The sequence below is a fragment of the Tasmannia lanceolata genome, unplaced genomic scaffold, assembly GCF_043159265.1.
Source record: "Tasmannia lanceolata isolate RefF3 unplaced genomic scaffold, GAP_Taslan_0.1 ptg000044l, whole genome shotgun sequence".
Classification (NCBI taxonomy): Eukaryota; Viridiplantae; Streptophyta; class Magnoliopsida; order Canellales; family Winteraceae; genus Tasmannia; species Tasmannia lanceolata.
The window spans coordinates 24,524,888-24,538,655 of record NW_027518721.1 but is presented as its reverse complement, the minus strand read 5'-3'; the positions used below and the strand labels follow the sequence as shown (position 1 = coordinate 24,538,655).

Below are 13,768 nucleotides of genomic sequence, written 5' to 3'. Positions count from 1 at the left end.
AAGTAGACTAACACAGTCTTTTAGACACCTTTTAGATAATAGAACCCTCATTAGGAGACACACTATGTCTCATCAGGTAGTTCTCATTTGGAGATAATCCTCATTTTGAAATTTACCCTTAGGGAGTGTTCCTTGGTTTAATAGAGAGATATACATAGGAGACATATAGTGTCTTATTTATAGAACCTCTCCTACTTGTACCTCAATTTGTAATTCCTCTTTAATTTTGTTTGGTTTAGAGGTTTATCCTTAGAGACTAGCTTAGTCTTGTTCGGGTTTGACTTGTTAGGAACCTTATCCTTTCTCTTTTACTTTAGATTTCGGTTACTTGTTTGAGGTTTATTTCAAGTGTCTTTGACACTAGTTTGCTTGTTCGGGGTTTCCCCGTAGCTTTAGGGTTTCGCCCTAGTTTGTTACTTTTGTGTGTTCTCTTTGGGTCTTTGACCAAAAGAGTGAAAACGTTTATTAAAAATCTAAAAAACACTTCAACACTTTAAAAATTCAAAACAAAAACATTTGAAATATCTTAAAATTCAAAAACATATGAAAACTTTAAAAAATATCGAATTCTTTAAATCATTTGGAGTGTTAAGCTTTTTTTAGTGGTAATTAGGAGAGTTCGCATTTCGAACTACGTTGGCTTGATCCTCTTTCACGAGGTACGTAGTGCAGCTTGGGATCTTTATCCCAAGTCCAGCCAAACCTTTAAAAATAAAACATTTCAAACCTTCTAAAAATGTAAAAACTTCTTCAAAACCTTTTTCAAAGAGATCTTCCTCAAGAGTTAAGAGTCTGTCATAGCCGTTTGATTTGTTTTAGAGTTAGGAGTCTGTCTTGATTTGTTTGATATGGTGTGTCCTGTCGTGTGAGTATCCCTAGAGTTAGGAGGTCTCGAGTTGATCGGTTAGACATTTAGTCGAACCGATGGCTAGACTATGAAGCATATAGTTAGCCTATTGTTTTCCTTATGATGCACGGCCTAGTTACACATAGGATGTAGGGCCCACCTGCATTAGCTTAAGGTTAATCAACTTGCATTAGTTAGGGCATATAGAGAGTCCTAAAAATTACAATTCACATGAATTGAAACAATTGTGTAAAAAGCTTTAAAAATCAATCGAGTCTAGTGGATCGAGTCTAGGATAGCGGTTCTAGATGGTTAGGCATCGTAGTTTAGAATAGGTCATTCGAACTACGTTGACTCTGATTCTTCCCGAGGCCGGGATACGTAGAGCAGCTGGGATGGACGGCCATCTTGGTCCGAGTCAAGTCGCATTAGAGTTAGGATTTGTCTTGTCCTGTCATATATAGGATTGATTTGTGTTTTATGTTTTGATGTGTTTTCTTACTTTTTTGTACTGATACTATACCTTTAGCTGTAGCTTGCATGTGTATGTCCACCAGAACTTAGACCCCCATTAGGCATGTCACTTATTACCTAGCTTTGCTTACGTGACACATTTTTTTCATTTCATTTTGTGTATGCTTATTTCTTTATCCTCAGGAAATGCATGCTTAGGTAGACGATTCCTGAGAATTGTTCCTATTTCATATGATTTTCGCCCGAAACTCTTTAAATTTAATAATAAATGGCATAAGAGACCAAGTGCTTGCACTCGGACGAATTGGGGGTGCTCTCAGACCTTCTCCATTCGTAATCAGGCACGAACCCATATATATTTCTGGTTATCCATGGTATACAGAGCATATTTTTGTTTAAAGGATCAATGGCCCTATACCGTGGATGGCGACTCTGAGTTTGTTTAGGTACGTTTCGAATCCGGACTTATTCTCAAATCGAGAGGTATCCCTTTTATATCGCCACTCGTGCTATGCTATGAGGGTGACAACCGTTTTGAGAGTTCCTTGGTAGAGCTCTCCATTCACGTGGATGATCCAAGAGGCCGCTGGGGGCTCGTCCCCCACCTCTCTCCCGGATCGGGGTCCACACTACCCTGTAATTGGTTTTCATTGTCTTCATTCTGTTTCTCACATGATCTTTCGTGATTTCCCTTCCAATTCTATTGGTAAGATCCTGTGCCACCACGTTGAATGCAAGCTCTTTAAACCCATTAGCAATCTTGTTGCCCTTGGCAACGTGATTAGTTAAGCTTGTAACAAGTAGTCTATCCTCAACCTCTCCCCAGTGATTTTTTTTCCCCTTCGACACCCCTGAAGTAGATGCCATCTTACCTGTGACATTGTTCATGTAGGAAATATGATACCATCAAATAGAAGACGCAAAAGTAGTACTAAAAGCAAACACCTGAAACTAAAAGCAAACAAAGTAGTACTAAAAGCAAATACGCATTCATCCAAAAGACAAAGTAATAAAAGCAAACTGTAATAAGAGCAAAGTATTCGCGAGTGAACATAGATACAACCCAAAGACAAGGCCGTGTTTCTTAAGATGGCCACAAAAGTGCGGAAGCAGCGAACATCCATACGAAGCACAGCGACACAGTGATTCTCTGCATATGTGATACGTGTAACATATTCCCTGTGGGTTAGGTACCCTGATTCGTAAGGGGCTGTAGACACCCCATTTTGACCGGACCCTAAAAGTCCCCAAAATTGAATAAGAACTTCAAAAATCGAATAAAATTCCCAAATTTCGAGTCCCAAAATATCCCGAAATTAATCTCAAAAATTCCTGAAGGACTGGGCCCAATATGAGAAGAAGGCTTGAGTTTTTTAGCATCTTATTGTGCGTATTCCTGGGTACAAATTCCCCAGGAGGTTGTTAGTGTTCTCAGGGATACCCCTGCAAAATTTCATGGCAATCGGGCGAAAAATGTAAAGAAAGACAGGCGAAGTTTGTGCAATAATCAAAACTGGGTTGTGATAGGGTATGAATTATCAAAGCTTGGTTGTGTAGATATCACCCTCCTTTTTCTATAAAAGACAAGAGATTTTGTTGAGTGAAAAGGTGATTTGCCATCTTTAGAAGGGTGATGTTGTAATTCTGATATTACTTAAGGTACAAGCAACCCTTATTAGCCTTTGGATTAAATCAAGAGGCTAGGATGGTGCATAGAAAAGAGAATCTTTTTCTTTATTGTACCCTGCTTTTTGCTTGGACCCCCCCTTAGGTTAAAAAAAAAATTTATCACAAAATACACTATGTGGTGGCTGTCCATGGAGGATGGGGGGAAGAAAATTTATCATTTTCCCTTATATATATCGATCGGATTAGGGTTTAGAGGAGGAGGCCTCATTCATTTTTCCAAAGAAGAAAAAACAGAGGGAGGGAGAAGAAGGAGCCGCCGGCCATCCTTCCTTTCTCCGGCAACCCCCATCACCACAACTTCATCTCTTCTTCACTCCCACAAGCCATCTCCACCACCTCCACTCCCACCATTTTCGCCCAAACCCTCTTCATTTCATTTTCACCCCAACTCCGGCCAACCCGAACCAGCTCCGACCCCATCTCCGGCCGTGCCTCCACCTAGCCTCCTTCATCCACCATCAGAGCTCCTTTCATTTTCTTTCTAGGTAATGGTTATCATTAAACCCATTTTCAAGCTACCATCAAAAACCCAAATCCCATATTCCATTAAACCCTCTTCCATTAGCAGCCGGCTCCACCAACCCCCAACCTCTGCAACTCCGACCATTCTCCACCTCCATTAAACCCTCTCTCATAACCCTTCCTCTAAAACCCATTTCTGCAAGACCGAATACCCATTTCTTCTCCATTTCATCCCCTCCTTGGTCAAAACCCTCGCCATTCCCACCATGGATTCCGGCAAACCCCATTGGAATCCGACCACCCAAACCTCTTCATCTTCCATTTAGAAACCCAAGAGCTCATCCCCTGTTTGTTCATAACCCATACTAACCCATCTCATTTCCCCATTTTTCATTACAGATCCAACCCCCAACCTTATCATCTTCTCCAACAAGCCCTCACGCCATCATTATCAAACCCACTTCATATCTTGATCAAACCCATTTTCATCTTCATCCTCCCATGGTCCACATCCCAACAGACCCCATCTCTAACCTCTAGACCCACCTAGACACCCATACCAAACCTTATCTCCGATGTCAAATCTCTGAGAGAGCAGAACTCTTTGATTTTTAGTGTTTCTAGCATTGCAAAAAACAGAGAGATGGAGAGCTGAGATCGAGAGTTCAAGAGACGAATAGAGAGTAGAGGTGAAAGATTGGAAAAAGGAGGAGAATAGAGGGTTAAATTGGAATTGCTGGAAGTAACAGTGTCTGACCTTATCAGGTAATTTCAGTTCTTTTCTTAAGATGTGTTTTGAAGGGTGATTAGGCAAATCATGGTAGTTTGATATTTGGAATTTGCTTACATCAATTCATTCGGGTCCATAATAGTCAAGTATTTTATAAATCTGGTTTAGGTTCGTAGCTTTAATTAGAGTGCATATGAAGCTTTCTTTACGAAGATAACATCATCACAACCATGTTTAGTTGTAGTGGCAATTCAGTCTAAGCTTGTTTTCGTTGATCATTCACAGTCCAAGTTCCTTTTGAAATCGTAGAGAGTATAAATGGTGGGATGTATGTTGATTAATTTTGTTGTCTCTGGAAATGGTGTCTTTTCATATATATTGTTGATTAATTTGTTTCTTAAGATGCCTTTCAATGGTAGTGATGTCATGGAGAACAAAACAATTTCAGAATAATGGCTTAAACATGATAATATAATATTGGTTTCATTTTTGTTGAAATAAGCTTGAGGCATATTGTCAGCTCATCCTTTCTTTTCCCTCTCAAATTTTTGCAAAATTCGCTTTAAAGCAAGGTGCATCAATGAACTTTATAGGCATGGTTGTGCTGATACCAAGTTCCCTTAAAACTTCTACAAAGGTTCAATTCGCATTTTTGATTGGGAATGATATTTGTATCATTATGCCCTGGTGATAGCGCTACTGAACTGTTGTGAGCTCATACATTGGTTGTTGTTGGAGATTTTTTTTTTACCAAAGATGGTTTTAGGCTTATATAATCATACATGCCCAGCAACCTATTGGTTATTTTGATTCGTTGGGATTTGGAGTTTATTTTTATCTCTTATTAGTTGTACCTCCAAGGCCGCTACTCATACATTTTTAGGGATTCGCTGCAAGTTTCGGAACTTCGTTAGCATTCAAGAGCTTCCTTCGGTCAGGCTATGACGGAATGCTTCTTGAGCCAACCCCTTCCCTTCCTGCCTTAGAGTTTTCGCAGGTTAAGGGATTTCTTCCTCTTTAGAGTCTGTCATAGAGAGTTTAGGAGTCTGTCCTACCCTTAAAAAGTCTAAGAGTCTGTCCTACCCTCTATAGAGTATAGGAGTCTGTCCTACCGTCATAGAGTTTAGGAGTCTATCCTATCCCTTCATAGAGCTTAGGATTCTGTCCTTCAATCTTTCAGAGTCAGTCTTTGCATGTTCCTAGGCTTCGTAGTTTAGAAATTGTCTGAACTACGGATGGCTTGATCCCTAGCTGAGGGGTACGTAGGCAGCTTGGGCTTGCAGCTGGCATCCCAAGTTCAGTCACAACTTCAAAAACTTCCATAAGCTTCAAAACCTCTCAAACCTTCCCAAAATACAACAATTCTTCAAAATAACCTTGCAAGCCATGTTCAAAAGATCTTCCCATAGAGTTAGGAGTCTGTCCTAGGCGTTTGGGGTGTCTTAGAGTTAGGAGTCTGTCCTGGATGTTTTGATTTGCCGTGTCTGGTCGTGTAAGTGTCCCTAGAGTTAGGAGGCTTCGAGTCGTGGTCGGCTAGACACTTAGTCGATCCGATGACTAGACTAGAACGCGCTTAGATAGCCCATGATTTTTCTTAGGACGCACAGCCTACTCACACATAGGATGTAGGGCCCACCTGTGTTAATTTAAGGCAAAGTTTGTATTAGTTAGGACAAATAAGGAGTCCTAAAAATTACAATTCACTTGAACTTAAGTAATAGCAAGAAGCTTTAAAAACTAGTCGAGTCTAGTTGATCGAGTCTAGGATAGCGGCCCAAGAGGGTTAGGCATTGTAGTTTAGCATAGGTCGCCGAACTACGTTGACTCTGATTCTTCCCGAGGCCGGGATACGCAGAGCAGCCGGGATGGACGGCCATCCTGGTCCGAGTCAAGTATCGCATTAGAGTCTAGGGTTTGTCATATTGTATGTTTTGCTGTGTTTTCTTACTTTCCTGTACAAACCTTATACCTTTAGTTGTAGTGTGCATGTGTTTGCCCATCGGAACTTAGACACCAATTAGGCATGACACTCATAACCTAGCTATTCTTATGTGGCATGTCTTTCATTTCCTTTTGTGTGTGTTTATTATTCATCTCTGAGACATGCATGATTAGATAGAGGTTATCTCGGAGATATTCATTCCCATTTCACATGATTTTCGCCCAAAACTCTTCAAGGTTAATAATAAATGGCATAAGAGACAAGGTACTTGCACTTGGGCGAACCGAGGGCGCCTAACCCCTTCCCCATTCGTCATCAGGCACGGACCTTTTGTATCTCTGGTTATCTGTTGCGACAGAGCATAGTATGGAATCCAGGGCCTACTTCCTTGGATGGCGACTCTTTCTTTGTTTAAGGTACACCTCGAATCCAGGCTAGCCCCCGAATCGAGAGGTATTTCACTTTGCATCGCCACTCATGCTGTGAGGGGCACTCTTTCGAGAGTTCCTTGGTGGAGCTCTCCTTCACGTGGATGATCTAGAGATTTTCTGGGGGCTCGTCCCCCCGCCTCTCTCGGATCGGGGTCCACAGGGGCTCTTGTTCTGCGCTGAAGGTTTCGTCTAATCCTAAAAAAAATGCAGCCGCCGTAGCCATAACTACCGCTGCTGCGCAAACAATCATCATCCTCCTATTTACTGCTTCTCGCGGCATGATGGTAGCCCTACAACACCCACAATCCCCTTTCAGACAAAACATCCAACCTCTCAACCACCAAAAGACCCACAACCACCCATTCAAACATAGGCACCACATAGAAAGCAATCCCAAGCATAGATAATAAGAAGCCCCAAACACGACATGGAATGGGGCTTATAGGAGAAAATATACCTCAAGATCTGAACAGTAGTATTAGGAGTGAAAGAGGGAGGGAGAACAGAAACGTCGTTCGGTGTCGGAGAGAAGAGTCTGCCAAAAAAAGAAGAAAGATGTGTGAGAAGGGACTTTTGAAACAACACAACACATATGAAAGTAATAAACAAATTTCTATCAAACAATATAGAATTTTAAACTATCAAACATCATAACCAAAAGGAAAACAAGATGACTGGTGATAATCACTAGGAAATGAACAAAGGCAATTTTCTTTTCCTAACATAACAATTGATCCCTACTATTTGAGATTCGAACCACAAAGAATAGATTTAAATCTCAACAAAGACGGTCATTTTTTTACCATCACACAACTCTGAGCACTGCATAAAATAAGAAAAAAATGTAGTAATATCTTTTTATGGCTGCCAAACATGCCCTACATAGTAAGGTAATTTGGTAACTATCTATGCTCCACAAGCATGACGTTCCCTAGAAATTAAAACTATCTATGCAAAATTAAAAACTATCTATAGCAGCAGAGATTTTCCTCTGTTGCACATGGCTGGTTCTAAACCCATAACCAGAAGCTCAAAGCAATGGGCTTTTCCTCCTTTTCTTTTTTTTCTAGAGAGAGAGAGAGAGAGAGAGATGCTGTTGCAGAGAACAGAGAATGGTTAGAAAGAGAAAGGGAGGAATATAACAGTTGTGCCTCTGTTTTTTCTTCTATTCTATTTTTTTCTCTTCTCTTCTTTTTTGGGCATGGAGAAACTATAACATGTTTGTGTTGTGTGTTTGTAACGAATGGAGATTTGCAACTGCTTTTAAAGCACAAAAAATGAAGAGTTTGAAAGTGAAATTGGGACCCAATTTCATGTCCACGAGTTTCTGCAAAAATGGTCCCATGCTATTTTTTAGTCCCCATGCTATTCATGATACTTCTAATTGTGGTCCTGTTATCATATCTCCTGTTGATCCTGAAAATGTAACCTTTCACTAACTTTTTTTTCCACGGCCAACAAAATCCTTGATAACCCCTCTAACGAAGCAACTCACTCCCACCTTGGATGAGCTCCCCACAAGTATTTGGAAATCAAATTAAACACATCATATTTGAAGAAAATTACAAAATGAAGACTTCCATATTATCTTTTTGTATTTTCTCAAAAAGACACTAGTCATTAGGCTATTAGTCAACATTCCTGTGGCATTCAAAAAAAAAAAAAAAAAAAAAAAATCTAACTTACCTACCAAGAAGGCAAGCATTAGCAGAAACCTTTCAATTACCAACTGTAACTACAGCAGATTTTCCGTTCATTCATTCAACACAATATTGTAAATGCTTATGAGTTCTTCATTTTTTACTAATGCCCGTTTCTCTTGACATAAAATTGGTGCAAAAACAAATTTTTCGTTAAAAAAACACAGAGCCTTAGGAACGTTCCACCACACAATCACAACTTGCAGAACTGCTAAAGGATTTAAAATTCTACAAGACTTACAATCATAATGAAGCTTTTGCAAAATTGGATAGAATAAGAAGGTGTCACTATAAAAACACAAGGTGTGTTGAATTTAGCAAAAGTGGAGTGTTGTTATCAAAATCAGCACACCAATAATAAATCATTGAGTAGCATAGTTTCAATTTTGACCAAATAAATACTGTTTCTTCTTGGACAAGATTTCTAAAAAGATGACATAAAGTAGTCATGCATATGTTTGGTTCCAAAAATGCCCTTCTTAAAAGACCTTTGCCCCTTCTAAAGTAATTGAAAAGTTACAGGGACCTTAGTTCCAAAAGTGCCCTTCTTAAAAGACCTTTACCCAACTCAAGGGATGCAGCGGCCCCCTTACGCTACATGTAGCTCCGCCCCTTATGACAACCGATTGTGAGTGCCAAACCAAGTATTGGACTCAAATTTAAATGTAATTTTGAGTCCAACAATCAGTTTGGCTCTCACAATCGGTTGTTATAATCTTAAACAAACAATTCCATAATAAAATCGGATTTTGGATTATCCCATGCATTTTTTTGGATGACGTAGGATGTCCCCACCCCCTTCGGGAGTAGGACTAGTCCCTACGGATACACGCAACGACCCACTCACTACGTGTATCAGGTAAGTCGGGGGCAGGATTCGAACACTCGTCAACAGGGAGCAAACCCGTGACTTTATGCCGAAGAGTCAACGCCTCGGTGGGTAGCGTCATTTAGCTGCCTTATCTCAACAGTAAATAAAGCCTTTTGGGTCAATAAAAGCACTTTGCTTGACATTTTCATAAGGAAATAACCTCCCCAACCAAACAATTTGGACGGCCTTAACTCTTGGGCTCGTTTTGTTTTGGGATTTTAGTCCAAAACTGATTATTGGACTTAATTGTGTGTAATTTTTTTAATCAGTTCTGGGCTCAAGCAATTCTCAAAATCCAAAACAAATAGGGCCTTAATTGTATCAATACGAGAGAAAATCTCAACAACCAATTTCCATAAATCAATTCACTTGACACAAACCAACTCGTTAGGGTAGCAAACTACAACAGTTTGAATTGCATATGACATATCAACCATAATTAAGTACTAAATCTGAAATATGATTTGTAATCACACTCGGTAAACAGGAGCTGGAAGCCGAGGCTCGATGACAGCCTCGAGAGGGATCTTCCTAGTTGTCGAGAGCCCGAAGATCTCCTCCATGTTCAATTCCTCCGGTGTAATCTTGTCCTGCAATTTCCATTTGAACCCATGCAACAGATTAGCCAGCGTTAATTGAACCACTTTTAGCCCCAAGCTATAGCCTGGACACATCCTCCTCCCTGACCCAAATGGCAGCAACTCAAAATCCTGGCCCTTGACGTCTATATCTTTCCCGATGAACCTCTCAGGATGGAATTCCTCGGGTGCATCCCAAATAGTAGGATCCCTTCCAATTGTCCATACATTTACCAACACACGAGTTCCCGTAGGTATATCGTAGCCATCTATGACTGAATCCTCTCTAGCGAGGTGTGGCGCTAGCATTGGTACCACGGGGTGCAACCTCATTGTCTCTTTCAGAATAGCATCTACGAATGGAAGGTTAGGGATATCTTTTTCTTCAACCCATCTCTCTTTCCCAATTACCTTATCGAGCTCTTTTGTTGCTTTTTCAAAGATACGCGGCTGTTTCAAGAGTTCAGATAATGCCCATTCAACAGTGAGGGCTGAGGTCTCTGCTCCCCCTGCTATCAAATCCTGGATCATCAATCATTGAAACATACAAGTGTTATTGCCGTACTATTACAGAGAAGTTTGTCACACAAACAAGTGGGGAAAGATTAGATGTACAGTTAAGAAAAGGTTACTGATATTCACACCACCATGTTTTGATAGTTGCACAAACCTCTCTTGTCTTTTACTATTTAACCAGCTGTCCAAACGTTATTACAATTGCCAAAAAAGCTCATAGGAGGAAATTAAGGAAAAAAAAGACAAGGTGAGTTGGTGCAATTATAAAAACATGGTAGTGCCAATATTAGATGCCTAGTGTGTTGAATTATTAGCCAATTTTGATCTTTTACAATAGTAAAAGGAGAACAGTCCTAGAACGGATTTCTCCTTTGCGAAGCCTAATCAGTCCAATATTTTCCACCAAATATTTTCCACAAAATCATTGAATTCAATTGAACTGCCTATTGACCATTTTTTCTTAACCTTGTATACACAAGATATATGGTGTATATAGATCTTAGTTCGACCACATAAACTGACAGATCAGATAATATCAACCAATGGATGATCCTTCTCATAATTCATTTTCCACAATCAAGGAGTTAATGAACCGAGAGGATTCTTTGTGCGCTACAACTTCAATGAATCTTCCCGGTTCATTAACACCTTGATTGTGGCACAATCCGTCCGTTTTCAGATTGAACTAAGATCTAGCAAAGGAATATTTACCTGCGTGAATGCCTTGACACCATTCCGACTGAGCTTGACATCGAGATTTGGGTCGTCAGCGAGCTGCAACAGAACGTCGACCATGTCTTTGGGGATGAAATCCTTGACCCCTTCCCTCTTGGCGTTGTGCTCATCGAGCACTTGCTCGAGAAATCGATCGAATTTTTTGCTAAGCGCTTTCATCCTCTTCACATACCCTTGCAAATCCAAGAAACCAAGCCATGGAATCGAGTCTCCGATATTCAACACCCCGTTCAGCAAGAACCATTCGTCTAGCATCTTCTTCAATTCCTCCGACGTAATGATCTGATTCTTCGATTTGGACTCGTCCGTGTACGTTTTACCCAACACCATGCGGCTTATAATGTTGAGGCTAGCAGTAGAGAGGTGTTCTTTCACAAGGATGGCTTTTCGGGAAGCAACAAAGAGTCTGAACATCAATGAGTGAGTCTCTTCTACGCGTATGTACTGGTAGGATTCAAGTCGTCTAGTGCAAAAGAGCTTCATGAGGCATATCTTGCGGGCTTGGCGCCAGTAAGGCCCATAGGGAGCCCAAGCGATGTTGGAGTAGTTATAGGTGGTGTACTTGCCGGCGGCAGCTTTGGGGCGACAGGCGAAGGTGAGGTCATGGGTTTTGAGGAATAGCTTGGCGGCCTCGACGGAAGAGCCCACGACGACGGGGAAGGATCCGAACTGGAGTTGCATTATGGGTCCGTATTTGAGGGAGAGTTGGTGGATGGACCGGTGTGGGAGAGATCCGATTAGGTTGAGATTGCCGATGATGGACCATGGTTTCGGTCCGGGAGGAAGGTTTAGTTTCCGGCGACGGAAGTTACCGGAAAAGGCATTTAACAAGAAAATGAGTGATGCTAGGAAGGTCACTGCGTACAAGGGCCATGAAGCTGACTCCATTATTGCTTATCTGTGTGGGCTTTGTCATGGTAGTGGTATTTATAGAGTACTGAGAAGGAGTCCCATAGTGGAACCGAACAAATCCCCCAAATGCCACATGGCATGAGAGGGGAAGTTTTGCCATTTAAAGAAGAAAATGCCAAAATGATTCATCTGTTAGTTTCCAATATGTCATTATTTGTGTTTATAATATGCTATTTGTTTAACAGAGTAGTTGGAAACTTGGAATATCGTTTTGCTAGTTGTGGAGGTAATCGATATCCAACCTGACGCCTGTTAAATGGACGGTTTGGATCAACCAAAAGTCTGAGACCTTGTGCAACAATAAGTATGCCCACCATACCAACGGTCCGGATTGCCAAAGGTGTGTCACATGCATGGTAGGCCATCTCAGCCCTCGTTTAATGCGTGGAAACTGGAATTTTGGATTTTCATCAGAATTAGTCATTTTGACTAACATATTTAGTTTAAAATGCATATCCTTTTAGGAGGCCTCAATGACCATAGATCGAACTTATCCAATTTTTACAGTGCGCTGGTTCAGGTTCTACATTTGTTCGAATAAAATGCTTCATAGCATCTCTTTCTTTTATCAAGGGTTCGACCAATCAATATGTGTCTACAAATAATTAAAATTCAATTTCTTGATCTGTATCTTGCTTGATCATTTGCACCTATCGCCTCCAATGAATCGATAGACAAGTGACGCTCTTGTTAGTGATTGCCCCAATAGATCGAATGCCTATCTTGTTGAATGAGGATGCTTCTTGGTGTTGGGTAGGATGCTTTTAAGCTTGAAAACATTCTTTCCTTCTAGGTCTAGCTCCTCAATTTACTTAAGATGGTGATGGGGACCGAGGATTCGCCACTGCTGCGATGACCGAGAGTGGAACCGAACAAATTTCCACGTGTCACAGGGCATGGGAGGTGTAGCTAAAAAAACATCAAGATTTCTAACGTGTGAAGAGGCTATTTGATCAGTTCCACTCACGGTTCCCAACTTTGTTACCATAACATTATTCTTATCTATCTATCTATAATCTTACTAAGCATGTTTTTTTCCATTTTCATTCACTTTCTTTCTAAGAAATAGATTAGGGCATCAGGTTTCCCTTCGAGATCTGACCGAAGCCCAAACCCGAGAGTCTGTTTCCGCGCATTGTAAGATACTCATGCCCCAGAACCTCCAACTAGTAGGGCCAATTCAGGCGTGATTCTTGCTACAAATCTGTCACCCAAAGGCATGAAACCCCTGACCCATAGTTCTGTCAATCCCTGTAGCTGACATGACTCGTAGAGCCGCACTCAGACCCCAACTGAACCTCCAACTAGTAGGGCCAATTAGGCGTGACTCTTGCTCCAAATCTGTCACCCAAAGGTATGAATCCCCTGATCCATAGTTCTGTCAATCCCTGTAGCTCGTAGAGCCGCACTCAGACCCCAACTCTTAAAAAAGAAAGAAGAGAAATTGGGCCTGCGATAAACTTTTCATTATGCCTCAAGGTTTTGTCCCGAATAGGGTTGGAGCCAACAATTTATACACAGCATGGGTGGGGGCACCATTTTACACTTGATCTGGTGGGCCCGCGATCTGTAACCAAACATCAGCGTATCATGGGGCTCACTATTTTACACCTATATATGCTGTGATGAGGGAGGGACCCAACATTTTATAATCATGCCTAGCATGATTGGGCCCCGCCAATTTACACTCATGTTTTGACGTGGTGGGCCCACCATCTCCACCCACACCCATGTGGCCATGCATAGGGGCATAGGGCCCATCAGTTAACTCCTCATGTTTGTACGAGGCCTATCATTTTACACATCAAGCTTTGATGGGCTGGGGTCAACCATCTGTGGACCTATGCATAAGGTGGGGCCACCATTTGACACCTCATGTTT

The 13,768-nt window shown here is 41.2% G+C and overlaps 1 protein-coding gene across 1 annotated transcript; it reads right to left on the bottom strand.

Annotated features, from left to right (window-relative positions):
- Positions 1-9,483: 9,483 nt before the first annotated feature.
- On the bottom strand, positions 9,484-11,893 carry LOC143863474 (trimethyltridecatetraene synthase-like). The gene is made up of 2 exons (XM_077374143.1): positions 10,952-11,893; positions 9,484-10,246 (listed from the first exon to the last, which is right to left on the bottom strand). The coding sequence occupies exons 1-2, from the start codon at positions 11,861-11,863 to the stop codon at positions 9,617-9,619; spliced, it is 1,542 nt and encodes a 513-aa protein (XP_077230258.1). The 5' UTR covers positions 11,864-11,893; the 3' UTR covers positions 9,484-9,616.
- Positions 11,894-13,768: the final 1,875 nt, after the last annotated feature.

Excerpts from the sequence above, each read along its gene's own strand:
- LOC143863474 (XM_077374143.1), bottom strand. The coding sequence starts at position 11,863 with ATGGAGTCAGCTTCATGGCCCTTGTACGCAGTGACCTTCCTAGCATCA. Across the intron at positions 10,247-10,951 it reads GTGTCAAGGCATTCACGCAG|GATTTGATAGCAGGGGGAGC; the intron begins GTAAATATTCCT and ends TTGATGATCCAG.